This window comes from Amblyomma mixtum, chromosome 2 (assembly GCF_055824585.1).
Source record: "Amblyomma mixtum isolate Tamu chromosome 2, ASM5582458v1, whole genome shotgun sequence".
Lineage (NCBI taxonomy): Eukaryota > Metazoa > Arthropoda > Arachnida > Ixodida > Ixodidae > Amblyomma > Amblyomma mixtum.
The window spans coordinates 8,246,230-8,271,749 of NC_143013.1; the positions used below are offsets into that span (position 1 = coordinate 8,246,230).

At 44.2% G+C, this 25,520-nt stretch overlaps 1 protein-coding gene across 6 annotated transcripts in view; it reads right to left on the reverse strand.

The window, feature by feature from the left end:
- Window positions 1–25,520, reverse strand: part of LOC149358342 (intermembrane lipid transfer protein VPS13A-like) — a 100,085-nt gene that overhangs the window by 30,863 nt on the left and 43,702 nt on the right. For all 6 annotated transcript variants that reach the window (XM_089570400.1, XM_089570395.1, XM_089570396.1 and 3 more), the window contains exons 37-55: window positions 25,021–25,334; window positions 24,270–24,386; window positions 22,111–22,269; window positions 21,218–21,323; window positions 20,951–21,126; window positions 20,310–20,438; window positions 19,128–19,344; window positions 17,011–17,232; window positions 16,737–16,870; window positions 13,611–13,721; window positions 11,788–11,894; window positions 11,253–11,388; window positions 10,508–10,585; window positions 9,782–9,862; window positions 7,799–8,019; window positions 6,103–6,220; window positions 1,906–2,040; window positions 1,690–1,779; window positions 361–582 (exon numbers count right to left, since the gene is read on the reverse strand). In XM_089570400.1, coding sequence (XP_089426526.1) covers window positions 361–582; window positions 1,690–1,779; window positions 1,906–2,040; window positions 6,103–6,220; window positions 7,799–8,019; window positions 9,782–9,862; window positions 10,508–10,585; window positions 11,253–11,388; window positions 11,788–11,894; window positions 13,611–13,721; window positions 16,737–16,870; window positions 17,011–17,232; window positions 19,128–19,344; window positions 20,310–20,438; window positions 20,951–21,126; window positions 21,218–21,323; window positions 22,111–22,269; window positions 24,270–24,386; window positions 25,021–25,334 — 2,873 coding nt within the window. The remainder of the gene's footprint in view (window positions 1–360; window positions 583–1,689; window positions 1,780–1,905; window positions 2,041–6,102; window positions 6,221–7,798; window positions 8,020–9,781; window positions 9,863–10,507; window positions 10,586–11,252; window positions 11,389–11,787; window positions 11,895–13,610; window positions 13,722–16,736; window positions 16,871–17,010; window positions 17,233–19,127; window positions 19,345–20,309; window positions 20,439–20,950; window positions 21,127–21,217; window positions 21,324–22,110; window positions 22,270–24,269; window positions 24,387–25,020; window positions 25,335–25,520) is intronic.

Here is a 25,520-nt window from a genome sequence, read left to right on the forward strand (position 1 = left end):
TAAAAAAAATCCACTTAAGGCGAATCGTTTCGCGTGCCCTTTGGTTAAGAACTTATGCAGCGACCCCGAACGACGGTGACCTCGCATAATGGCACTCGCGGGGCGTCCACATAGAAATAAGGAAGCAAAAAAAAAATATATAAAATACTTCTACGCAAGAAAGAGCACCCCAACAAGATGGCTTCTGCACACCTTTGCGCAAAGCTGCAGTGAAGCCGTCTTGTGAGAACACACCTTCTTGGAGGAAAGCTCTCTTGCCTGTGCAGAAAAGGTAGGGCACTATCGCACCTGCAGCTAACCAGACATGTTAGCTGCAGGTGCTAATGTTTCCTGACGGTACCTGCCAGAAGGTGCACTGACCCTAATTTGCAGTGGGAGGCCCGTCTTGTTGATGACCCAGTAGGGCGAGTAGAGGAACAGCTCGAGGCTCCTCTCTGCGGCCAGGTGGGTAGCGATGCTCAGCTGGCGGTGCATCCGCTCAGGCAGGGTCTGCTGTGGCTGCATGCTGATCGTCCTCCCCTCATCCAGGCCTGCTGACAGCTCTGCCCGGCCTTTCCACGAGCAGCCCAGATAGTAGGGAACCTGGCCACAGTCAACATGAGAGATATGTAAGCCTCCTTGGACAGGACATGGCACCAATAAGCAAGTACACCAACAGACAAGGGGAATGGGTCGACAGCACTGATTCAGAGCCATTGGTCAGCGCTGAATTTACATGCAGTGGATTTCTCTTTATGCACTATTTCCTATTTCCTTTATGCACTTTATTCATATTGCTCTTGTAACCAATTAAAAGGGGGCTCAGCAATTGCTGCTTCAGTGCCGCAGTCACAGGTTCTGTAAGCTACTAAATAGCTAAACATGAGCATCCATCATACAAAGTGCCCAAGCCTGGAGATGAAGGGCTGTGTCCCATGTGACAAAGGATGGTGACTTTCACTGTAACATCCAAGGTTGAGGTATCCCTAGGGTGGTTTTCTCACTGCGACCACTCAATTCGTATGTCATCCAGAAAACTGGTTTAGAATGCTCATGCTCAAGTAACTGTGTGCTTAAAAAAAAACACGAAAAGAAGGATCCTCATACAACAGCTTCTTAGACAACGTACAGTAAGCCAATGTGTCAATGTATTATTGAACTATTTTAAACTGCTTTTCTTGTGCATTATCATTACGTTAATACATTTCCATAATCTTGGTGCATCTGAGGTCACAAGGCATAGAGCATACGAGGTTGAAAACTTTCCAAGTACAAAATATTGGCCCTATTTCACTGCACCTTCAGTTACTTCATCTTTATCTGTTGCTTTTCCCTTTTCATTTGTTTATATAAGGCTCTCTTCACTTGTTTAGCGACAAGTGGAATTCTCATTTCCTCAGTTTTACAGCATATATCTATGAGCAGCTACTGACTACTGTCTGGTTTTGTGTAGTAGCCAAATTGTCTAGTTTGGCTATGACCAAGTCTAGTTCTAATTTTTGCAGTACCAAAAATAAGTTCTAACTTCACACACAAAATGCTGTGGGGAGCTGCCAGCTAGTTGAACCTGAACTTGAACTCCGTGACTTAAAACCTCTAATGCTTAACATGAAAAAAAAAAAAAAAAGTGAAGTGGAATTTCACAGAGCTCAGACGGAGAACCAAGCGACACATTAAGAAAGAGCCTACATTAAAATGGCAAACACACACCTCAATGGAGACTTCTTCGGTATCATTCGGCGACACAGAAAAGACAGGAGCAGAGTCCCCTTCTTCAAGTTTGATTTCTTGAGCCAGTTTCTGCATAAAAAAGTTGGAGTAAATATATTGGAGTAAATACAATAAAGGATGAAAGGAACTGAACAGAACAGTGCATGAAACAGGACAGTTACATTGCTGCACAGCTTTTGGGAGGCCAAAGCTTACCGTGATTCGCAGTTCCACAGGGTATGGCAGAGAGTTGTGAATCAGAATGGGTGGCACGATGTGCAAGGTGCAGTTTGGCACCAGCATGGTTCCCAGTGATGCCATGCGAGCATCCCGATTCTCCTGGCACACCACCTGCAGAGGTTTCAGTGGACCGATTAATAACTGTAAAGAAAATGGTGTGTTCACGGGCAACTACAGTTAGAGTGGCAACATGCGATAGATAAGCGATAAGTAATGTAATAAGTGAAGCTCACTGACATATCAGCAGCACACAGATGCAGCAACAAAAAGAGGCCACAATTCTTTTCATGTGATTATGCCCTTTCTTAAAAACACGAGACAGCAAGCCGGTGCACTGAATTGTCACAAAGTTACTTGTTAGTTTACTTTTTCTACAGGCACAGGTTACTACCGTATTTACTCGCATAACGATCGCACTCGCGTAATGATCGCACCCCCAAATTTTGTTGGCAAAATTCAATTTTTTTTATTCCCCACGTAATGATCGCACCCTGAACTTGCCGCTGCAATTTGTCGACGATGTCGAGTCTAGCCGACAATGATCGTACTTGCTATCTGTCTGACAGATGGCATGTCCAGATGACAATCTTGCTCTGTCAGCATTGCAGCGGAAGCCGCCTGTTGGCTGACTTGCAGTCACACAGGCAGTCTAAATGCGGTTGTGCTTAATCGCGGATACCAAACGTAACTCCGGTTATCTCGAATCACGGTTCGCCGCTGTCGTAAGGCTCGCCACCGTTCTGGGTTGCGGTGCAACGAGCGAAGTGACACGGTGATCCGGCTAAACTTTATTGTTCTCGTAAATAATAAGCCCTGGGATACGGGAACAACAAAAATGAATCCTCCTTGAGGATCGCTGGCCTGTACTGAGTTGTTGGTAGGAGTAATAACTGCGGTACAGGCTAGTTTTACGTTCGTAGCCGCATAGCAGTTGCCACCGTTGCAGCGCGACTCACCCGATCTGCTTGTACGCCAGCTCCGCTGCTAAAGCGTCACTGAAATCGATCACATATATTTCTTTTAATATGAAACAATTAGGTTGTCAGTGAGGCAGCGCCATAAGTAGAACATTCATTATAGCGTTGGTCAGTTCAAAATCGCCGTTCACTGTGGCTTCGATACAAAACAAGTTAGGCCTAGCGACGACTACACTGTTAGCAAAAAAACACCCAAAAGGGAGTAAATGGCTTGTCCTCTAACGCACACCCAAAAGGAGGTTTTTTACTCCATACGTATGGTGTTTTTTATTAACTCCCTTATATAAGGGAGTTATTTTGGAGTATAAACAGAGTTATTTTGGAGTATAAAGGAGTAAATTTTTTACTACCCACAGAAATGGAGCCCCAAAATGGCGTCATGTTTATCGTCATTCAGGCTCATTCTTACAGCAGTGACAGCGGCGGAAACGGGCAGTAGCTCTGCGGGCTGCCGGCAACCCAACTTGGGAAACTGCGCTGCCCTAACGTAACTCCGCGTCACGCACTCTATTTGCCGTCTGCAAGCCCAGCGGCGGCATAGGCGGTAAGAGTCGTCTGCTTGTCGTCTCCTTTTGCTGTATGAGCTCATTTGGTTGGCCATGTTTGTAGATAAAGGGATGTCACATTATAATCAGTAGTTCAAAACTGAGAAGGAGAAGGAGTCACTGGGTAGTTTTCACGGTCATGCACCACGCTATATTTGACTAAAAACCAGAGCAGAAAAGTTGAAAACACCCCTGATGGTAGTTTGGAATGGCAGTATTTGCTTCCATATTCACTTCATTAAGGCTTGGCTTTTCATAATGACTAAGGAAAAATGTAGCCTCATGAGCTCAATCAAGAGCTCAGCGTTGACACTATGTTCTTTCAAAGTTTCATGTTCATATAACACATAATCTGCTGCAATACACTACGAGAACCACACTGAAAAAAGCCTGTGAGAATTAGGCCTAAGCGGGGGCTGTAACAGGGTGGCGACACAAACAAAGGAAAGTCGGGTATCGTTAGAGCACTGGAGGCTTCACAGGAGCAATTCAATTATGTAACGTACTGTAGCAGAAAACGGCGAGAAGCCAATATCTTGTACCGCAGCAGGCGCCGTGAAGGAGCAGAAGTGAGCAGAGATCCAGCAACGATGGTAACCAAGCGGTCTTCACTCACCGCCATTATCAGACAACTGACCAGAAGCAGACGAGACGCTATAGGTTGTGGGGCGGATTGCACAAAACGGTGCGTTTTTACTCCATTTCGGCACTGGTGGAGTATTTGGCACAATTAACTCCCTTTCCAGATTGGAGTAAATGCAGGTAAATTCTCATTTTTACTCCATTATTCCCTCACGGGAGTAAAATGGAGGACAGTCCACCCTTTTACTTCCTACTCATGAAGTAAATGTTTTCACAAATGGAGTAAAAAGGGTGGCCGGCGCCATTTATACTCCCTTTTGGGTATATTTTTGTTTACAGTGTAGGGAGTACAGAGCGCCGTCGTCCGCCGCGCTCGCGGGCGGCACCATTGCGGAAACCGCGCGGAATCCGGTGCTCCGAGCGTTGCGAACGTGTCACCTAAGTTACATCAACGATGCGGCAGGGACCGGACATTTTTCGGCGTAAGGGCAATAAAATGCTAGCTTGAGCGCCGCGGGAAGTTGCTGTTGAACGCTGTTGCTGCGCCATCAATCGAGATCGCAAAGGCTGCACAAAAGCTCCGTCGCGCAGCCCTACACACACTGCCTCTTTTGATGCGTTGCTCTTGGAATGTGATTTACTGCGAAGAAAGTACATTCTTGAAGTGGGCCAGCTCGTGCGCTTTTCGCACTCTACCTTCTCGGTTAACGACGTAAGCCGAGATCGCCGAGCTCGGTTCGCGATAAGAGCGTTTAGCGGCGTAATCGCGGGTAGCACGCCCGTGTGACAAGGGTTGTCTGCCTGCAACTTGTTTGTGTTTTCAAAAATTTTTTGTAAAAATTTTACCCCGCGTAATGATCGCATCCCTAAATTTGCGCCAATTTTTTTTAAAAAAAAAGTGCGATCATGATGCGAGTAAACACGGCATATATTGCCGCATATAAGCTGAATCAAATACAAGTTCCCTTTCTCTGTGCTGGCTCAGTGGTTATGGCGCTTGGCTACTGACCCGAAAGACGCAGGTTCGATTCCGGCTGCGGTGTTCGAATTTCGATGGAGGCGAAATTCTAGAGGCCCTTGTACTGTGCGACGTCGGTGCACGTTAAAGAAGCCCAAGTGGTCGAAATTTCCGGAGCCCTTCACTATGGCATCCCTTATAGGATGAGTCGCTTCGAAATGTTAGACCCCCATAAACCATAAACCTTTCCGTGCAGCTATAGTCAGTCAAAAAAAGAAGAATGTATCTCTACAGCTTGCTCTTCGATGTTGTAGCAGTGCTCTCTTACTGCTGTTCGTCTTCATTGCATCATCCTTCCCTTGTTGCAGTGTGCATCGTACTTCATTCACAATTTTGCTCACATTCCCTTCACTCATTTCCTCCACAGTAGCAAGCTTCCCTTGGGTAATTGGCAAGATACTCATCACAGGATGGCATCATAGTGCATACACAATATGGGATGTCTCCAAAGTGACCAACATGTAATGATGCAATCGTAAGGCAAGCAGTCGGAGGAAAATAGAGATAAAAAGGCAATGAAATGGCACACCTTCCATGCTTCCACATTCGCGTGCATGCCAAGTGGTTACCCTGGTCATTTTTACAACTAAATCCACGTTTCTAAACAAATACAGGCCAAGCAAAATACAAAGTTCATACTTTCCAATAACTTCAGGATGGATGAACAATCATGATGCCACTTTACTCTCCAAGTAACTGTATGAAATTTGGAAAGTAAGTTAGCATATCAGAGTATCTACACCCCGGTGAAGAGCGCGCTGTTTTGCCAGCCTTTCTCAAGTGGGCAGAAAACAGCATAAAACAAAGAAAAACACACGGGCTATCTCTCTCTATACACAGTACAGTCGCGAGTAAAAAAAGATTAGCACAGTGGCGTCACCGGAGCGGCAAAAATTGCACAGCGCGGTTTACGTGGCACCGTGCTTTGCGAACACAGCTGGAACTTTTGTTATCGACGTGTATCTGCCGCTCCGGTAGCATGTCACTACTGCTAATATTTTTTACTCATGATTGTACAACTACAGCGAGAGAAGAGATGTCCAAGACTCACCTTTATCCAAAAAGGGCAGTTTTCCCGAGGTTCCTTTGACTTGCAGCTGAGGAATTTGGCACTCTTGTTGCAGAGGACAATGTCCTGCGACCAGAGACCGTCTGTAGAGGGCTCATACCTGGAAGAAATGAGTTGCCGAAATGGGGGGGTCAAAGCCTATCCTTGGTCCTCTCACTGGAGAAACGTAACAAGTGCAAACCTATGTGTAGAGCCCCAAGATTGCCCCCATAACTTTGCAAGATAACTGCGCAGAAAGAAACGGGCATGAGTACACAATGACAAAAGTTGTTTTCATATCTCTTCACTTGTATAGTGTAGGCTCACGAACTATCGCCCGCAAGAATAAGTTGCGCTCCATAATGACTTTGTCACACTGTGAGATCAAAGTAGAGGCTGAATATGGACTTCAGACTTGCGAAAACATGCCAGAAAAATGCAGCAGCTGAGAAAGAGGTCGGTTATTGTGAGAGGATACAAAGGAAATTGAAAGGAAGCAATAGTGTTCTCAGAAAAGAAGAGCTTCAAAGATTGTAATGTGCTGCTGCCTACTGGTAACTGTCATCTTTAGGGGGATGCCAGTGCATCAAAAGGCTACAATCAGTGGTGCTACAATCAGAGAACCCTAGACCTGCACAAAGAAGAAAGCATGTTGACACAGCAGTTTCAGACCCACCATGCTGTGGTAACCTGAATCTGCTGGCAAGTGGTAAATGAAAGTAGTTACTGTAAATGCAGGCAATTTCCAGCAGGTTGACAGAGCATAGTATAGCTGCTTAAATTTCACAGAGCTGTTCGCAAGTTTTATGAAAACATTATGTGCTCTACCCTGAAAAAAAAAAGGTGCAAATACATGCAAGGTTTTATGCAATCCACCTACACATACCTTGAAGACACTAAGGTCAAAATCTATGCTGGTAAAGTTCCAAAGACTAATGCTTTCAGACATTAGGTATGCAATTGTGTACTTATTGAACTCAAAGCTTTTCCTAAAAGTGCTACATTCAGGAATAGGTAATTTCTTAGTTTCAGAAAAACTTGGAACTCTTCATATTGCACATGGGGCGCTATCTTATGTTTAGCCAATAAGTGCAGTAAATCATATTTCTCAAAACAATAAAATTTGCAGCAAATCTTTTGGCATAGACGTATATACAGATTTTGCCATCCCTTATAACCTTCTAGGTTTCTAGCGTCATGTGCTCCTTTGAAAAAAAAAAAAAAGTATATGTGATCCCATGACTCCTTGTGTATTTATCTGACAAACCTTGATGTTTCGACAACACAAGTTCCAATCACTACGGTGCTTTGTAAAACATTTTGTACAGTTGGCAGAAAAAAACTTTGCCCCGTTTGTGCTTGGAAACAAATTTATTGTAGCATTGCCTTGTGGCCTAGTGTAGTATTGGTAGTATTGAATGAGGGCATCCCTGTTCTTTTAAACCGACAGGCATTTCAGGTGATTAGATTGTGAATTGTTGGCAAAATAATATTTTTTCACACACACACGCATTCCGCAAAGTTTTGCTGCCTGCCGAAAAGTAAGTTAGCGCTTTGCAAAACTAACTCATTCACTTTTTTGAGCACTGCACAGGTTAAATAGGCTGAAAAAAAATCTTGAATATGGATGGCAAGCAGCATCTAAAAGGGTAAAGTAAGCGCTGGACACCATGGAGAACGTTGTGCTTAGGGACCCCACCCTGCACAGTCGCTGGTGACCGATGTTGGCTGTAGGTAGATCCTCGAATGGTGGGCCACGAACAGGGGTACGTGGTACGCCTCCCCATGGCTGAGCGTGGCCAGTCGGATGTGTGTCTCATGGAAAGGGTTCTTGGCATAGCGTTCGGCCGACACGCCCACTGCCTCCAGGCTGGACTTCTCGCACAGCAGCTGGACTGGCCGCGGCAAGTGGTTCTCCAGCTGTTTCCGTTCCATGCAATTGTAGGGAAATACAGGTATAAAGGAATATGACAGTACCACAATTTGATTTTTTACAACCTGCTTCTTTTTTTTTTCTTTCACTTAAATGACAATATGCCTAGAGCATTGTCAGTAATAACAGCGTGCTACACTTAAAGCGCATGACCCACTGGTAGCTTCCCGCACCATGGCAGGAGAACTTGCAGTTCAAACTGATAGCCTGTTTTACAGCACTAGCTGTATAAAAGAACGTTGGCCAGTTTCATGGCATGCGGCTTCCACAAAGGTGTGCAGATGCACCCAAAATGAGCCCAGTGTACAGCAAGGGTACATCGACCCTTAAAGGAGTACGGGCACCATTTTTCGGTGCCATGTTTTCTTCTTTGTAATGATGCATAAAGCAACTATATATGGATCACCACATGGTATTTGCCTACGACCACTAGATGATTTATAATTACCGTATTTTCCGGTGTATAACACGCACCCTTGTATAGGACACACCCCCCATATATGCAGGCTGTCATTGAAAAATTTGGTATATGAGACGCACCTATGTATAAGACGCACCCGTGTATAAGACGCACCCCAGATAGCCTATTGAAGCTTAATTAAACACTCTTGCGTGACCATTGCAAAATGCACCGTACCTGTGAGAGTGATCGAAAAAGGCAACACTCGCGCCATACCCGCCCACGTTTTAGCAAAAAAAGAAAGAAAAACGAATGAACTCTCTTTATGTCCATAACAACATTTTTTTTTTTACTTAAAACCTTCGAAGACTTCATCTTCGGATGCACTATCAGAAAGTTCACCCATTTCTGGAGGCAACGCAGCTGAAACATTCTCTTCGCGCTACGTACACGGAGCAAACAAAGTTGCAAAGGGTGACTAAGAAAGAACGCCGGCTTGTCTTGACAATGGCGAGAAGCGCGATTGTCGCCATCGTTAGACATTTCATATTACTTTTGCTTGGGGCCTCCGAAACGGCCATGTGTTTCTGATCCCGAAAGTCGTCATCCCCGTTTCATGATAAAGTTCACCTAAAAATGTTGCGCACGGCAGTCCCAGTATTCAAGTATTAACCGTGTTACAACCGCATTATTAGTAGTGATTTTTTTTTGGTGAAAAAAGCTTGAACATGAACCTGAGTGAGTTATGAACACGCAAAAAAAAACCGAAAAATTTGCGTATAAGACGCACCCTTGTATAGGACGCACCAGCAAGATTTTTGAAAAAAAGGCGCGTCTTATACACCAGAAAATACGATAGTTTTCTTCTCTCATCTGTGTGAGGCTATGACGTCAAGGGTCAGTACAGGTAACGTGAGGCATGGAGAAACTGCAATATAATCGCTGCTTCCTCACTCGTAGTGATGCCAGCTCTTGAGGCAGGATGGCTTTAGCATTTTAGTGAATTAAAACGATGAAGGCGTGATTATACTGTGGTTTTCTTCATGCCTCACATGACCTGTTCTCACCTTTTGACATCATAGCCATCACTCGGATGTTCAAACCAAAACAGGAGAGAGAAGAAATTCGATTATAAGTTATTCAGCGGTCATAGGCGAATACCACTTGGTGATCTATTACTAATGTCTTACACAATAATGTCTTACACATGGCAACTGAGGGAGTTTTTGGTAACAATGTCCTACAGTGACAATGCCAAAGTCATTAGCCCCAGATAGCGAGCGAGTGGCTAAAACAAAGCAGCACTGTGCAAAGTTTGTCAGTGTATCTGACATGCTAGAAGAACACACCCTCAGAGGAGATCGAGCTGTGATGGTCTTCTTTCCGTTTTCAATCTTCACGTCCAGGATAAAGAAGTACCTCATTTTATTCTGAAAAAAGGAAAAAAAAAAATGACTAAATATTTACCAACCAGCACACTATATTGTAATAGAAAACCAATGGCAAACAAAAAAAGGCCAGGAACACTTTACTGGTTGGCCACAACACAGAGCAGAAGCAGGGTACTAATGAGTGCATGTTAAGATAGCTTCGGTTTTAAAGGGAACAAATTATGAGCATTCAATTTGTTATCAGTATGAGTGACAAGCACACTTTTTTCCTGTTCTGTTGGTAGTTTTCCTCTGAACATATAGTAACCATAAGGAATTTTCAACTTTGGTGCAGAAACAACAGGATTCACTTCTGTGTGCAAACTGGCTGTTCCCTTTAAAACTGGAGCTATCTGTACAGTCGTAGCCAGAACACAGAACCCCCCTTAGGCATCTGGCATTGTAACAGTCCCCTCACAGCAAAGGGGGATTAGGAAGAAATGCTGCACTTATACGAAAGCACACAACAAGTGGCATTTACTTCCACAAGTATCAAACACGGCTAAAGTTTTCCTAGCTAATCAATGAGTTGATCATCAAAGTGTGTTCCATACTATTCTGGCCAATACTATAAATGCATACACATGCATGTGCACACATGCACACACACACAACACATGCACACAAAATCAAGCATTCACTCACTTTCATTGGGTGAAGGGCAAACAGTGAACTGCCTGCTTTTCTTGGCATCCAGCACTGGAACTTCTCAAAGCCTGGGACCTGAGAAAAAACAAGCGGTGCACATACAGGCAATAAGCAAGCTGAAGAAAAAGAAAGAGAAAAATAGAGCAAGCAGCGATGAAAAAAAAACAAACAAAAAAACTAGTCCCTTTTTGCAAAGCAAGACCAAGAACTGAAAAGCAACCTTCAAACTATCTCATGACTTATGAAATGTGTATGTAACAAGCACTGCACTCATAGTTCAAGCTTTTTATATCTCCTGTCCTGGACAGGTCTGTTGTCACTATTGTAAACTTTAACATCATAAAACAATGTAGAGCACAAGATGATTACTTATTACTCGGTGATAAAAAGACATCAAACAGTATACTATAATAAAGTAATGTACAGAAGCGTTACTGGTTTTCCCGCAAAGCATGCCTAGTTTGAAAACTGCCAAGTGATTACTTTTAGTTTGGTACAGCCCTTCAACTACTCACGAGTTTTCTTCATGTCTACAAGCACTATTGCTCTTTTTTGACCTTTCACATTACACTCCCAGGTTTCTTTAGTGTTATCAACATCCTCAACCAAACAGAACTCCAAAAACTCGTTTCGGACTAGTTGGAAGCTAGCTGGAGTCATTCAGATTCCAAACGGTTCCAATTGTGTTCACAGAAGAAAAAACCAGTAGTTTTTCCTTGGGATATGTCAAGAATCCTCTTACTTCCACGGCAATCTTCTCTGTTGTCCTCTCCTTGTAGAGATCACAGAGAGGCTTCTCTTCGAAAACAGCAACCGAAATCAAGGGTGTGCTAGCAGCCTCCACTTCATCACAGCGCTGGTCGAGTGAAGACTGTCTCCTGCACAAGTCCAATGAACAGCATAGTACGCAGTTGGTGTAATCGGGCCTGCCACTTTTCACCAGCTTTAACAGTTGCATAAATGCGGACAAAGGCTTATAAAATGCCAGCCGAATACGTACAGGTACTTTCGCTTCGGCTCTCACCATTGCCAATGCCAAGAGTCACTACAGGATGGGTGTCTAATGCAATATCACCAGAGACAGTTCATCGTGCCTCTACACATTCCATCAACTTTGTTTTGCAAATCTTCCTGTGCCTAGTTCAGTTAAAGTTGATAACTGTTTAACCGAGTTCCTTCTTTACAAGTGCTATAAACAAACACGTGCACATTTTTACACTTGCAACCACTTTCCTTTCCAGACAGCATGGGTGCTCAGCAAGGGGAGAGGGGCTCACCGGGCAGGGCCGAGCCCACTGGTGGTCGGTGCGCTACTTGCAGTGGGGCTGAAGGCCGGAGCCTGTCCCCACGCTTGCTGGGCGATGACAAAGCGCTCGTTTTCATCCTGTGCCAGAGTGAAAACATGCTGCTTCTACAGCAAACAATTCGCCATCCTTTCCTGCCTGCTGAAACACCGCAGCGCTGCATGCAAACAGATGCGTTGTACCGCTGTCTAGCGACAGACCACACATGCTAAGCTGCAACAATGATGTCCGCACCTGGTCATATAGCACACATCAGATAGAAGGGTAAGGGGGTTATCTAGCAAGAGCTCGAAAAACTATAGATGACAACTGCTATAAAGCTGAAAGCACTCAGTGCAGCTAGTAATACTATAGGTATATAGAGGGAACCACAGGTGCATCTGCAATCCACGGACTTCTGACGAGTTGAGACACCAAGACATCAGGTCACCAGCGAAGGGGGTTGGACCCACCCATGTGATAGGATGCATGGTATTAAAACCACACCACTTTTTCTCTCTCTCCTCCTTTCAATTTCCTTCATCCCTACCCTTGCAGCACAACTCAGGTATAAATCCCAAGCAAGACAGTGATACCATGCCTTTCCTCTCTTCACAACCTTCTCCTTCTCATTCAACGTAAAGGCTTAGCTGCCCAGCTCAAGTGACCAATGCTTCACGACCCTTCCCAACTGTGAACCTGTATGTCATGATACCTCAGGCACGCTCCTTTATTGCCATGCGAAGTCGTGTTTTTTAATGCATTATAGCATTTCCAACAAGTTCTGGGGTGGTGATGACATTATAATTAGAAGTTGGACTTTGCAGTTTAAACCGAAAAAAAAAACAAAAAAAAAAACGAGAAAGGTGCACAGAGTTCAAATTTTCGAAATTTAGTTTTAACCGAAAAAGGTCAGTATGACAGTATCCATGGGATGGATGCCACAGCTAGCTTACTATTAAGTAGGAATTACCGAATTAAAGGAGGAAATTGATCATGTATGCCAGCCTAGGGCCTGAAGCAGCGCAGTCGTGCATTTTGAGGCATTGCTCCACTACCTTACACACCTCTGCACCTACGCTTACAAGGACCCTGACGTGAAACCATGCATAGTTGTCAAAAAGTGTCATGTTTTGGCTACCGTGACTGTTAACAGTTCCATCGCTGCACACACAATGGGAGATGAAGATCATTGAGCAATCACACTGAGGTGAAGGCAGACTTTGTAAAATGACAAACGGAATAGTTGGTAATTCATAGTTAATCAGGATAGCAATCAGGATTCCTCATTGTTTCTTGCCCTGTTCACTGCACCAGGGCGATTAGCTGTGCAGGTGATACAGGTGAGCAACTTTTTCTCGCAGACCATTTCCAACGCAATAGTTATGCACAGAAGAATGATATAAATGTCTGTAAAAAATTCTTTTTGTTGCGACTTCAGGATGAAGTGCAACACCTGATATGAATTGCTAGAGCACAAAAAGGCATCGAGTAGGGACATGCAGGGCATTACTCACACTGCCATTGGCAAGCAAACAAGTGTGGTACAAGTACTCTTTTAGTTAATGATGTTCTGCTGTTATCCTCGTTCTCTGAAATTTCCTGTGATGTAATCATCATTATTCTGAGTTAGTATGATGCTGTGTTCCTCACATGGTATCTCTATCCTTTTTGCAAGCGCTTATTGAAAAGCCTTGGTGGCTAAGAGCCAAGACGTTTTGTTCATGAACATGTAACGTCTATGAAATAGTAAAAACGGAACTGCATGGAACTGAAATGTACTGGACGGCACTCGAGGTATGGTGAACACAGTTTACCTTGACGAGCACAGAGACGAGTGCCTCTGGCCCCAGAAGATTGTTAATCGCAAGGGTTTCTTGAGATGCAACAAGTTGGCGCGAAGGAGCTTCATGCTTTTTTTGCATGTCCTGGACAAAGAAGTAAGAAAAGAATAAATGCTATAGAATGAGTTCGGAAGGCGGAGGCCAACAAAGTGAGCATGATGGCCACAGCTGGTACAAGGCAGGGTTAATGCGAGAGGTATGGAAGAGGTATTTGTCCTGCTGTTGCCGCTGATGACAATCAGTGCAAACTCATTAAATTTTGCATTTTCACATACTGTCAAAGAAGCAATGCACAATCATAAAAACCTGTGTGAACTATGAGGAAATAACTATGAAGTAACGCGGATATTTAAGGTGCGTTTCCACTTGTTTATAGTACTTTTCACTTCAGAAACTTAGGGAACTAATAGAAAGGCTATAACAAAGGTTGCAATCACTACGGTGCTGTATCCAGAACTATAAAAAGTAATCAATAAAGATGAACAGCACTAAAGGAATGATAAAAAGAGCACAGATTTTTCATGTTGGCTCTGACTAAACACAAGAAAAATATGGGAATGGTCTAAAGAAATGCTGCTTTAGAAATTCACAAGCTGGCACAAATGAGCATGAGCTTGAAGAATGATATGTGAAAAAAAAGAAAGAAATGTGTGGTTATGTATGTTGCACAAAGCGACTGGCTACAAATTAGTCTGCCAGATACAGTAGAACCCCGCTGTTGCATTTCTGGATGCTGCGTTTTCCTGGCTGCTATGTTTACATGGGCAAGTCCGGCATAGCTACCATAGAACCTCATGAAATAGAAACCTGGCTGTTAGACCGCAGCTATGTCAACGTTCCCGCATGACACGTCGCAAATGTCCCCTCATGATAGTAGTTTACATCATTCAGGCATTTTGACAGCCTACGTTTAGCGAATGTGGAACATCGACAGCATGCTGGCCAAAGTGGAACTTCACACTCCATCGGTGCTTGACTTCCATGGCGTCCAAGGGCTTTTAGAGCACTGCACCAAACCAGCGCCGCATACTCTTACGGGCAGCGTGAATTTCGTTGCAGCTGTTGGTGCTGTCCATGGCTGCTGCAATGCGAGTGTGAATGACTGCAGGCGCAAAAACAAAACTATGCAGTGGCAGACGCTGTGCGAGATGTGGTTGCTTAGGTGGGCTTCGATGCTTCTGCTTGTGTTATCCGCATTTTCTTGCTGCCTACAACCTAAAAGATTCAGTTGGCCGATTCCTATTGGCGAGGACTGTGTAGGATTATGGCCACTGTGAAAACGGTGCAAAAGAGCATGCGCGGTGCAAGAGCTTCCACTCTGCACACCCCCTATCTTAGCTGCAGCCTCCCTTCCGTCAACAGCTGCTCAGGTAAAGGGGAGCCATTGCAAGGCATTTCAGACAGTCTAGGCATAAAAAACAATTGCTAGAGCCAAAAAGCATTGAAAAGTTCTGAGAAGGATGTTGTGCTTACAAGAAATAAAAAAAAGGAGCAGACAATGATGTACATTTTTAGCGTGTTAGCACTAGAGCTTCCACTCAGCTGCTTAACCGTTTCTGAGGTCCCTGTGTGCCCATCGGGTTGTGGACAATCTCCCCTAGGTGTCCCCCCAGGTAGCAGGTGGGCCACATAGGTCACATGACCTTGTGACGTCATCACAAACTGCCCACCTAATTGTGAGCAAACAGGCCACCATGGCAGTTCAGTTAAAGACTGGTTGTGAGATGTCGCTCGGGAAAAGAAATCTGGGTCACACAAGCCCTGCACCACCACACCACAAGCCCTGCACCATGCACCAGGAGTGGTATGGGGACACCAAGGGATCTGTGAATGGAAAGTACAGAATGACCAATTCTGCATATATCGGCATCAGCTCATTATCGCTACCACGCCATACCCTTAAGGTGGAGCTTAAGTGTCCCCTCCAGTGAAACTGAAACATCGAAATCAAAGTGCTAGCGCACTTAATTTGCATTTGGCCTAACCTAGCTAAACCGTCCGACTTTTTTTTTTTTTCACGCAAGAGGCCAGAGTGGGTGAGGGATCAAACACAGGTTAATGACATCCTAGTCGAAATCAAGTGGAAGAAGTGGGCTTGGGCAGGGCATGTAATGTGAAGGCAAGATAACCGATGGCCCTTAAGAGTAACGGAGTGGATTCCAAGGGAAGGAAAGCACAGCAGTGGGCAGCAGAAAGTTATGTGGGCGGATGAGAAAAAAAAGTTTGCGGGGATTGGCTGGCCGCAGCTGGCACAAGACAGGGTTAATTGGAGAGATATGGGAGAGGTCTTTGCCCTGCAGTGGGCATAGTCAGGCTGATGATGATGACTTGGATGCTTTGTTTCCCAACTGGTGAGTGATCTTTTTTTCTATGGTCCCGTGAAAAATGTAAGAACAGAGTCCTACGGTATAGTAATAGCTTTGAAATTTGTAACTTTGCTTGCTCCTCACTTGACAATATCTTCTACGCTGCCCCTCTGTACATGCATGACTGATCGCTTTCATACTAATCAGTTTCAACGGCAAGTGAGGTGGCACTTAATAACTTAGTGTGCAGAATTGCCAAGCAACTTGACACCAAGCATGGACATAAATTACACCGCAAAAAGAGTTTTTGGCAAAAGATTGGGTAAGATTCTACGTAATTTTTTTTCAAAGCTAATTATATTTGAAAGGCAAAGGGTTGTAGACTACCAGAGAGAAAAAAAACGAAATGACACAACAGCTGATGGCTATCCCAAATGAGGAATTCGCAGCAGGCTTCAAAAATGAGAGGATTTCTGTGTTAGGCACATGAGTTCCTAAGGAGAGTCCTAATTTGGAGAGGAGTGAGACAGCATTGCCCAAGGATGTCTAATTAATTAATTAATTAATGTTCTACACTAATAATTAATTTCGAAGAGACTTCACATGTTTGGAACAAGACAGAAAGCTGGGTGAACAGAAGTTGACTCGCGATGACGCATAAGGAGCAAGTTGAAGTTCACTGGTACTGATAGTGCCTTATATGTCACCAAGACTCCTTTATATGCATACATGTAACAAATATAATCAGTTGGACGAACAAATGTGAAAACAATTAGTACAGCTTAGAGCTTACATTCCACAGCTTGAAGAAAATGCTGACTGTAGTAGAGGTGAGATTAATGTTGAGCGTGTCCCGAGAGTCCACAAGAACGTAAGTCGACAGTGTGGTTTCACCGGAATTGTCTTCTACACCATCATGAGCATCACCTGTGGTAGGTAAACATACACAAACTAATGATTACAGCGGCAAGTTGAAAAATTTCTGGTAGTTCTCTAAATGTTTCTTTTCCATCTTCAATCATACACATTTTCATCCATACTACAGTGTACAATGCAAGTTGGGGCACCTTTCTCCAGAAACACTGGCCGGTCTTCCGTAGTTGAAAGCTCATTGTCAGCCATTTCAGTCTCCTCAGACTCAGACTTGGCTTCGGCTGCAGCCTCATTCTCGCTCTGCTCGTCCCCACTGCTGTTGTCTGAGAACAGGTGCCCGAAGGCATGGGCAATCCTTTGGAGGACATTCTCGTCCCCCTCTGAATCCGAGTCCACTGCCACAAGGGTCGAAGACTCTGAAAGAAGGAAATGGTACAAGATGTGCACTTACCGTATTTTCCGGTGTATAAGACGCACCCTTGTATAAGACGCACCCGCCATATATGCAGGCTGTCATTGAAAAAGTTGGTATATAAGACGCACCCGTGTATAAGACGCACCCCAATTTAACCGGTTAGGCTAGTGAGAATTAAACACGCTTGCGCGCCCATCGCGAAACTCACTGTACGTGTGACAAATTCTTAAGCAATGCTAAGTGATCGAAAATGGTTTAGAAAAAAGAAAAAACGAAAGTGCTCGGCATTATGTCCATAACAACATTTTATTTCTACTTAAAACCTATGAAGTCTTTATCTTCGTATACGCTATGAAAAAGTTCGCCCATTTCTGGCGGCAACGCGGCTGAAACATTCTCTTCGTACTACGTACACGGAGCAAAGTTGCAAAGGGTGGCTAAAAAAGAACACCGGCTTGTCTTGACTTGTCTTGACAATGGTGAGAAGCACAATTGTCTCCATCTTTTGGCATTTCACATTACTTTTGCTTGGGGCCTCCGAAACGGTTGCGTGTTTGTGATCCCGGAAGTCGTCATCCCAGCTGTTTCATGATAAAGTTCACCTAAGAAAAGCTGCGCACGGTGGTCCCTGTATTGAAGTATTAACCGCGTTATAACCGAGTCATTGGTAGTGATATTTTTTCGATGAAAAAAGCTTGAACATGAACCTGAGTAACTTCTGAACTCGCAAAAAAACACGAAAAATTAGCGTATAAGACGCACCCTTGTATAGGACGCACCAGCAAGATTTTTGAAAAAAAGCTGCGTCTTATACACCGGAAAATACGGTACATGTTTGAGCAGTACTATCAATAGTGGCATTACAGTATGGAAATACCTGCTCAGCAAAGTCACAGAAAGGTCAACCAGCGGTACATGCTTCTACTGGTGATATGGTTACGGTTAAAAGCTACCCATTGACAGTACCCCAAAGCCAGTCAGCTCTGTTCGCGTCAATTAAATCGAGGCACCTTTTTCTCTCCAAATTGTTAGCAACTACCCAGTTTCTTGAAGCCCATACATTTCCAGGTTGGAACTGGTAGCATATAGCATAGAGCATGTTTCATGCACTGCTTTGTATGTTAAAGGGAAATTGGGCATAGTGTGGCCCAGTAGAGGCTCTTGTGCATATGGGGACACAGAAGGGAAAAATAAAATGGCTGTACGATGCTGAAAGAGGAGATTCATTGTACTGAACAATCTTGCAAATTGATGCATACAACACATTGAAGCTTGAGCAGTACCACCAGCCTGCACAGTAAACAAGCTGCACAGACTTCAGAGGCGTGCTTAACAAAATCTAAGGCGCAGTCATAAGGACACCAAAGAGAGAGAGAGAGAGAGAGAGAGAGAGAGGTGGAAGAACTTCTCTCTTGGAAAAGAGCATAAAACAAATGTTCCACATTTTTCAGTCTATAGATCGCACCTATGCATGTCACACTCTAAAGACGACAGTTTTTCCTAAAAAAAGAAAAAATTACATATAAGTCGCACTGATGTATAAGAAGCAGCTGCTCATTTAGAAAACACTATAAAGAGATGCTGAGGATCCCTTCATCAGACAGTGCAACCAAAATACACGCTTGTGGCAGCTGTCATGCCCCGACGATACCCTCAAGCTCTGGCCAGATCGGCCAGATGCAAGATCGGAGCTCTCTTGCATGTTTTCGCCGCTGCCGGATAATTTTCTTGGTCTTGGGAGAGCAAGAGAAGCCATGCATAAAGAAAAGACTGATAAGTGCTGTCCTGATGGATGAGGAAAGCACAGAGGACAAACTGTTGCAAGGCAGGATGCAGCACAGCAAACTTGAAGGTATTGGGGAACGCGGGCATAAGTATGAGATGGAAAGAGCATACCCCTCGACTTGTGGCTCAGCGCTTTCCGGGCCCGTGCTGGTGGGTGCCGCCGGATGACGGTCATCTCAGTCTCATCTTCACTGGCGTCATCCGAAGTGCTCGCACTGCCACCGGAGCCAGTTGATGCCCCATCCAGTGCATCCACTGCGTCCATCAGCAGGTTCGAGCCACAGCCATTGTGAGTGGACAGGATTGGGTAGCTCCGATCCCTGAACATCTGCACCACACACACGCAAGGCACAGCTGTTGTAACATCATTGAAATAATATCGCGGATGGTATCGTGACATCGGCAAAAGCAAAACTTTGTATAAAGCTTGACAAATCTGGCATGAACGTCAACCAAATGAATGAAAACTAGCAAGCTAGCAGCAGCAAGACTGCTGTCGCAACATTAATGAACATCGATGTGAAAGTAGTGCCTAATATGTACTTAGTCACAAGAATCATACCTGCAGAATATAAAGAGATTGATGTTATTAATCAGTCAAGAAAGAAAAATGAGAGATTAAGTAGAGTACTACACCATCAATTTTTAAAAGTATTTTAAGGCAGTGCTAAATACTCAGCGAAATGTTTCACTGACCTAAACAAAAAATCTAATGCATCAGTTCACACTCCAACTCGCAAAGCATAAGTAAAAGGATAACTACTGAGAAAAATAAGAACTGCAAGTTTGATATGGCAAATAGGTAGCCATGCTCACAACTCATCACCTTAGAAACATTCAGTTTTATGATTTCTTTCCTCCACTGTATAACTACCACTACTTTTAATACAAAGGAGACCAAATGTTAGTTTGCATTATGTAGAGTTCAATAAGGGGACCTTTTCAATACAGCTGTCATTGATGAAAAAAAAAGCATTAATTCGAATAAACCAGATCTCAGGATTAAGAGAGTTCAAACTGATGTAATGCATCAATACAGAGACATCTGGCACCTCCAGTGTTGCTGATATGCAAAGCATGCAACACTGCAAGTAAAAACAACTTTTTCATACTGCTACAGACGAATGTGCCACTATTTTTCCACAATGAGCCACAATCTGGCAAATTTCAGGTACTTGGCACCATTACTCTACATGCCGCAATAAACGAAACCTCACTACTACGGTGGTATTCTGACCAATGACAAGAAGCAAAGACTGTCAATGCTGCGCTTTAAAGTTACAGCAAACTTACTTTGATCACCAGCTCCCAAGGACGGTAGCAATTCTCAGCATCCATCACAGGCTCTATCAGTGGTTCCCAAGTGCTGCATTCTTCACTGTAGTACGACGCCTCCAGCTTCACATCTGCTGTCAAGTACATCTGCAGGAACCATCAGGAAAGGAGCATAGGCCCACTTCAGTTCCAGTGTTCAGTAGGTGCCTTCTCTATTTCAATTCCAGTCACATCACTTGCATCACAGTGGGGTTTGTCGGAACTCTTCTATTCATCTACCCGTTGCAGTGTGGTGCCACTTGTAGAGAGCAATGGCTTACAAAGCTTGCGCTATTGGCATGACTGGCGACTGCTCCTCTATAAAGCGCCGCCTCGCAAAAAAAAAGAAAAAAAATATGCTCCCCCCATTTCTGCGATATGTTGCTAGTAATGAAATGCTTGCCTTCTCTCATAGCATGTGTGGAGCAGGCAAGAAAAGCCAGCAAACATGAGACAGAAAAAAAGGGTACTAAGTTAAGAGGGCTTCATTTGCCAGGCCGGCTGATCTGGCTCGCAATGAAATCAAGGAGGCATTGGCCCATTTCATGACACAAGGTAGCTGTCACAGAACAAACTGATCTCATAAAAAAAATGCCAAAATGATCTAATTGCAGAGTCACCTTTCTGGACCAGTCATGGATGTCAGCCTCCAGCGAAGCTTTCACAAAAAAGGCTGGCACTCTTTTCTTTCCCGTGCCTGTTTCAAACAGCACACACACATTTGGTACGCTGATCTCCAGAGATTCGGTTGGCGTGTTTGATGGGTAAGTGGTCTTCCTGATGGTTGCCTGCTCACCTGGAAGACAGATGCAAGAGTGCCACAATGAGAGAAGTGCAAAGGTAAGCGAAAAAAAATAATAAGAACAATGGAATTTTCCCTGTCTCACCGGCTTCTTCCAGAAACCTTGGCGGGCTCACTGGTTTCGGCGACCACAGCTCGTAGAGGTCTGCTGAGTCCTGTCTCGACAGCCGATCTTCTGGAGTGGTGACCTCCTTTGAGGAAATAATGGTGCACTTGATCAGACCTCAGCCCCTGTTAACACACAGTCTGATGCCACAAGCTCAAGAGTGAGGCACATTTATGCACAAATAGCAAGTTTCACATTTGAATGTGACCTTCCAAAGCACTCACACAGAATAAACCACAGTTATGAAAGTTTAAACTGCAGACTTGCTCTGCCCTACTATTGTTTCATTAAACACTGAGCATAACTCCACGTGGTTTTTGTTCTCAGTAAAATTAGGAGATTAGGCATTTTGCGACTCTGATCATGTTTGTTTAGAAACAAGAGACATTTATTGCTGAGAAACTTGGTGTTAAAGATAGCACATTTTTCCCCACCCCTTGAATAAAACTTGTGCCTCTGATAACAATGTCGACTGCATTCAGCTCTTCATGATCATCGGCTTAAGTGAGTGGTAGTGAAGTCTAGCCTCAGAGATCTCATACAAAGAAAAGCACTGAACGTCGCAGTCTTCGAAAAGCACTCAACGTCACAGTCTGCTTGTGAAAACAGGCTGCAGCTGTAACACTTATAATTCATTCTTTGGTCTTTTATAGCATATAAAACCTCCATTTTCAGTGAAAGTAGCTCCCCCATCACTAAATGCAGCAATCAATAGACATAGGTACATTTCAATTTCCATTAGCATGCATCCCATTAGCCCACACCAGCAGTGCCAGGCATCTGCTCAGGTGACAATGCAACACAACAGGCCATGTACATGCAAACCAGTTAGCAGTCCGCAGTAAGCAAAGCTTGAATGATGAAAGCAGCACCTTCAAGTTGGACAGCAGCTCGGTGACTATCGATGACACCGTCGACATCACATGCGGTGACAGGTGCACACTAATGTCGCTCGACTTGGCCAACAACTTCTGCTCCTCGCTGCTTGGCTTGTATGACTGGTTCAGTTCAAGGTTGAATGGCTGGACCACCTGAGGAATCGAGTATCTCCATGAGCAACATAATGGTTACCACTGCACATGAAGCCAACATGTTCTTTCTCGAGCAGAGCATATTGGACTCGTGGATCCATTCTTTGAGACGAAGAAATGTTTGAGCGAACTGCATGAACATGAAGCACGACACTGGAAAAGCACATCTGTACCATGTCTTGCCTTGTGTTTGCGTGATTGTAAACTTTTCCATGACTTGAGGCACTCTTTTTTTGTATTGGTTTCTAGTTCTTTCTAACACATGCTCTTATTAGAAGACTGATTGTATGTTCTGAAAGACTGCCAAATATCTGCTTGTTCAAACTTCAGTAAAATGCATGTTTTCACAGACAAGCTAAGAACTCCTAAGAAGTGCTCGCACCTCCTACCACCAATACAAAAAACTTGAATTGAGCAGGGAAAAAAGCTCACAAAGCAATAATATTTAAAAATGCAACACTTCTACTAAAATGTGGCATGATACAGTGTACGGATTTTAAGGCAAGATTCTAAACAAATTATTCATGAAAAGAACAAGAAGTAACCTTAGTAAATTAGAAGTGTAATCAACGTCGCTCGGTAAATCATGTGAAATAGCAAACAAGTGCTTTTTACAGAATAAACATTCATAATTACTGAAAGCAGTCTTGATAAATATTCCAAGGTTGGTCACGAAAACACCTAAAGAGGTAACTTAGATTTGCAAACACAGGCTTATGAACTAAACAGACAAGCACTTGTTCAAACAGCAAGTGGAAACACAAAAGGGAAGCGGAAACAAGAACCAGGACTATTTTTTGCCTCTCTGCCTGACATGTTTGAAAAAGAGCTCAGAATGTGTACATATGGCAAGTGTTGGTGACCTCAAGCAGGAAAATTTAAGTGCACTTGCTCCTGCACAGAAAATCAGTGGTCAAAAGTAGCTTAACTGTCATTCCAGTCGCTGGGCAACTGCTGTGAGTTTTCCGACTTATAAATTGCATCCTTGGATGGCTTGCAATGCCTAAGATGTAACATTTTTATGTTGAGTTCACAAGTTCGCTAGTGTGCACTGGTATCGCTGCGTGCCTTATTTAGATAATGCTAGCTTTTCTTAAACTTGAAAGAAAATAAATTTTTGTGGTCTGCAAAAAAATTTAATTTCCCTCTCTCACATTGTGTGCACTAATTTAGAGGTAAAGGCCAGTATTTATGCCTAAGGTAAATGGAGATGTTTCTTTCCCATGCCAACTAAAAAAATTCCCTACACGAAGCTATCAAAGCCTTCACACTCCAAGGTAATAGTTAGCCATCACCGATATGAGGCTTGGCATTATTAATTCCATATTTTCCCAATCACTGCTGAAGCCTGTTTTACAGGCATGCACTTTCAAGATACATGCACATTTAAACCAACATTGAAGTGCATACCTATTCTAGCTGTGGCCATCACTTTCCATGGATAATGTCACATTCAAGGAGGAGCAGCACATATATGATGCTCTCACACAAACTCCACTGATGACAATTTGCACAGAAAGCACAACTCATGTGCTAGAAAATGTGCGGATCAGGGCCCATCAAAAATGCAGCAACTCTCAGAACAAACACCCTGTTCTCTTGCTTCCTAAGCCTCACTTTACACTATCGCAGTCTGTTAAGTCAATGCTCCTAGCTGAGCCTGTTGCCAAATAAGTGAACCTTGCTGTGTTGCGGCACATTATGCCTATACCTCTATAGTGCTGTGCTCCCCTCTTGCCCTCGCTGCCTTACACTGCTATGCTCCACACCCTGCTCCGTCACACCTGCTTTTTTCCTTCCCTGGCCCCTCCACCTCTCTAACCCCCTCACAGCCGCTCCCACCCACCCTTGCTGTGTGCATGTCTACGCCAATGTTGTGGTCCCTAGGGTGTGTGCAACCAACAGCTATCGCTGTAAAACATCACAAGATTGGTCTGTACCAGTGCATGCTTGAGTACGAATCAAAAACCTTGCGCTGCATAGACAGGTCAGCCACTCACAGTGTATGCGGTGTCCTTTCTTCGTCCCCAGTAGAAGGACGAGGCATTCAGGTTGATCACAGAGGCAGTCATGGTCTGCTGTCCCATGTTCTGGCAGTAGTCCACCATGACGTCCATCTGAAACCACGACGCCCTCTCACATCACGACAGCCACCCCGAGATACATCTCAGAATGTGCTGAATGCACAGCAGAATTCTTCTGATAAGCCATGTTTCTGCCATCTTCCTTTCCTCTGGCTGCTTCTTCTGTATTGTACCTTCGCAAAAAGGAAAACTGCGAAGACTCATAGTCATAGTTCATAGTTTTTCATGCAAAGTGTTCATTCCGTAAGACAAAAACCCAGACTGCATTTGGCCAGAGGATGGCATTTAAACACATAATTTTCAAAATGAGTAGTGTTCATGGCAAACAACGCTGTAAAAATCAATCATGCAATTAAAGCCACAAGTTTGATGAATGTCTAAAGTATAATGCTTGGAAAAAAGATAATCCAAGGTGACATAAAAGCCAATGAAGATCCTGCAATGAATATTCTATCAACTTGTGCCCAGCATTCATCTATCACAATTTTGCTTTCAGCAGCACTTTTACAATAAAACAGAGCAGTTGTACTCCGCAATTAACTCCCAAATCACAGAAATTCTCATTTATTTGCATGAAGAGGGCACAAGTGAGCCTGTGGTAACATGGCATATAACACCACTCAAGGCAGCTGGAAGGGGCCCCACAACTGGCAACCGAACCACCCACCTTGAGGACGATGACCTCACTCTCCTGGTCCCTGGGGTCAGCAAAGAAGACGATCTCAGGCCTCTTGAGCACAAGTGACAGCGAGACCCCCATGGCATCGTCTGGGTGCGCGGCTGCTCCGCTCACCACAGAGTGGTATCCGCTCGTGTTGTCCGAGGGCAGGCGGCGCCGTGGCACTGTGGACCCCTGAGGGTCCTCTGTGGCACCACGCAGGTCGGCCGATGGTGGCGGCAGGGCCTCATAAACAAAGTGCAGTAGTGCAAGCAGGTAGGGCACCGACACCCGCAGGGATGTCTCCTCTATCAGTACGTCCACTGCAGGGGAAAAACAACTTGGCATTAGAGACTAAACTGAAACACCAAGTCAGTGGCCAGCTGGATGGTAACTCACGCTAGCCAAAAAAAAAAAAAAAAACGCAGGCTTGTCTCGCTGGGACAAGCACTAGTTATTTGGGGCTACTCAGAAAAGGTTCCACAATGAGATATGTGGACGGAATACTT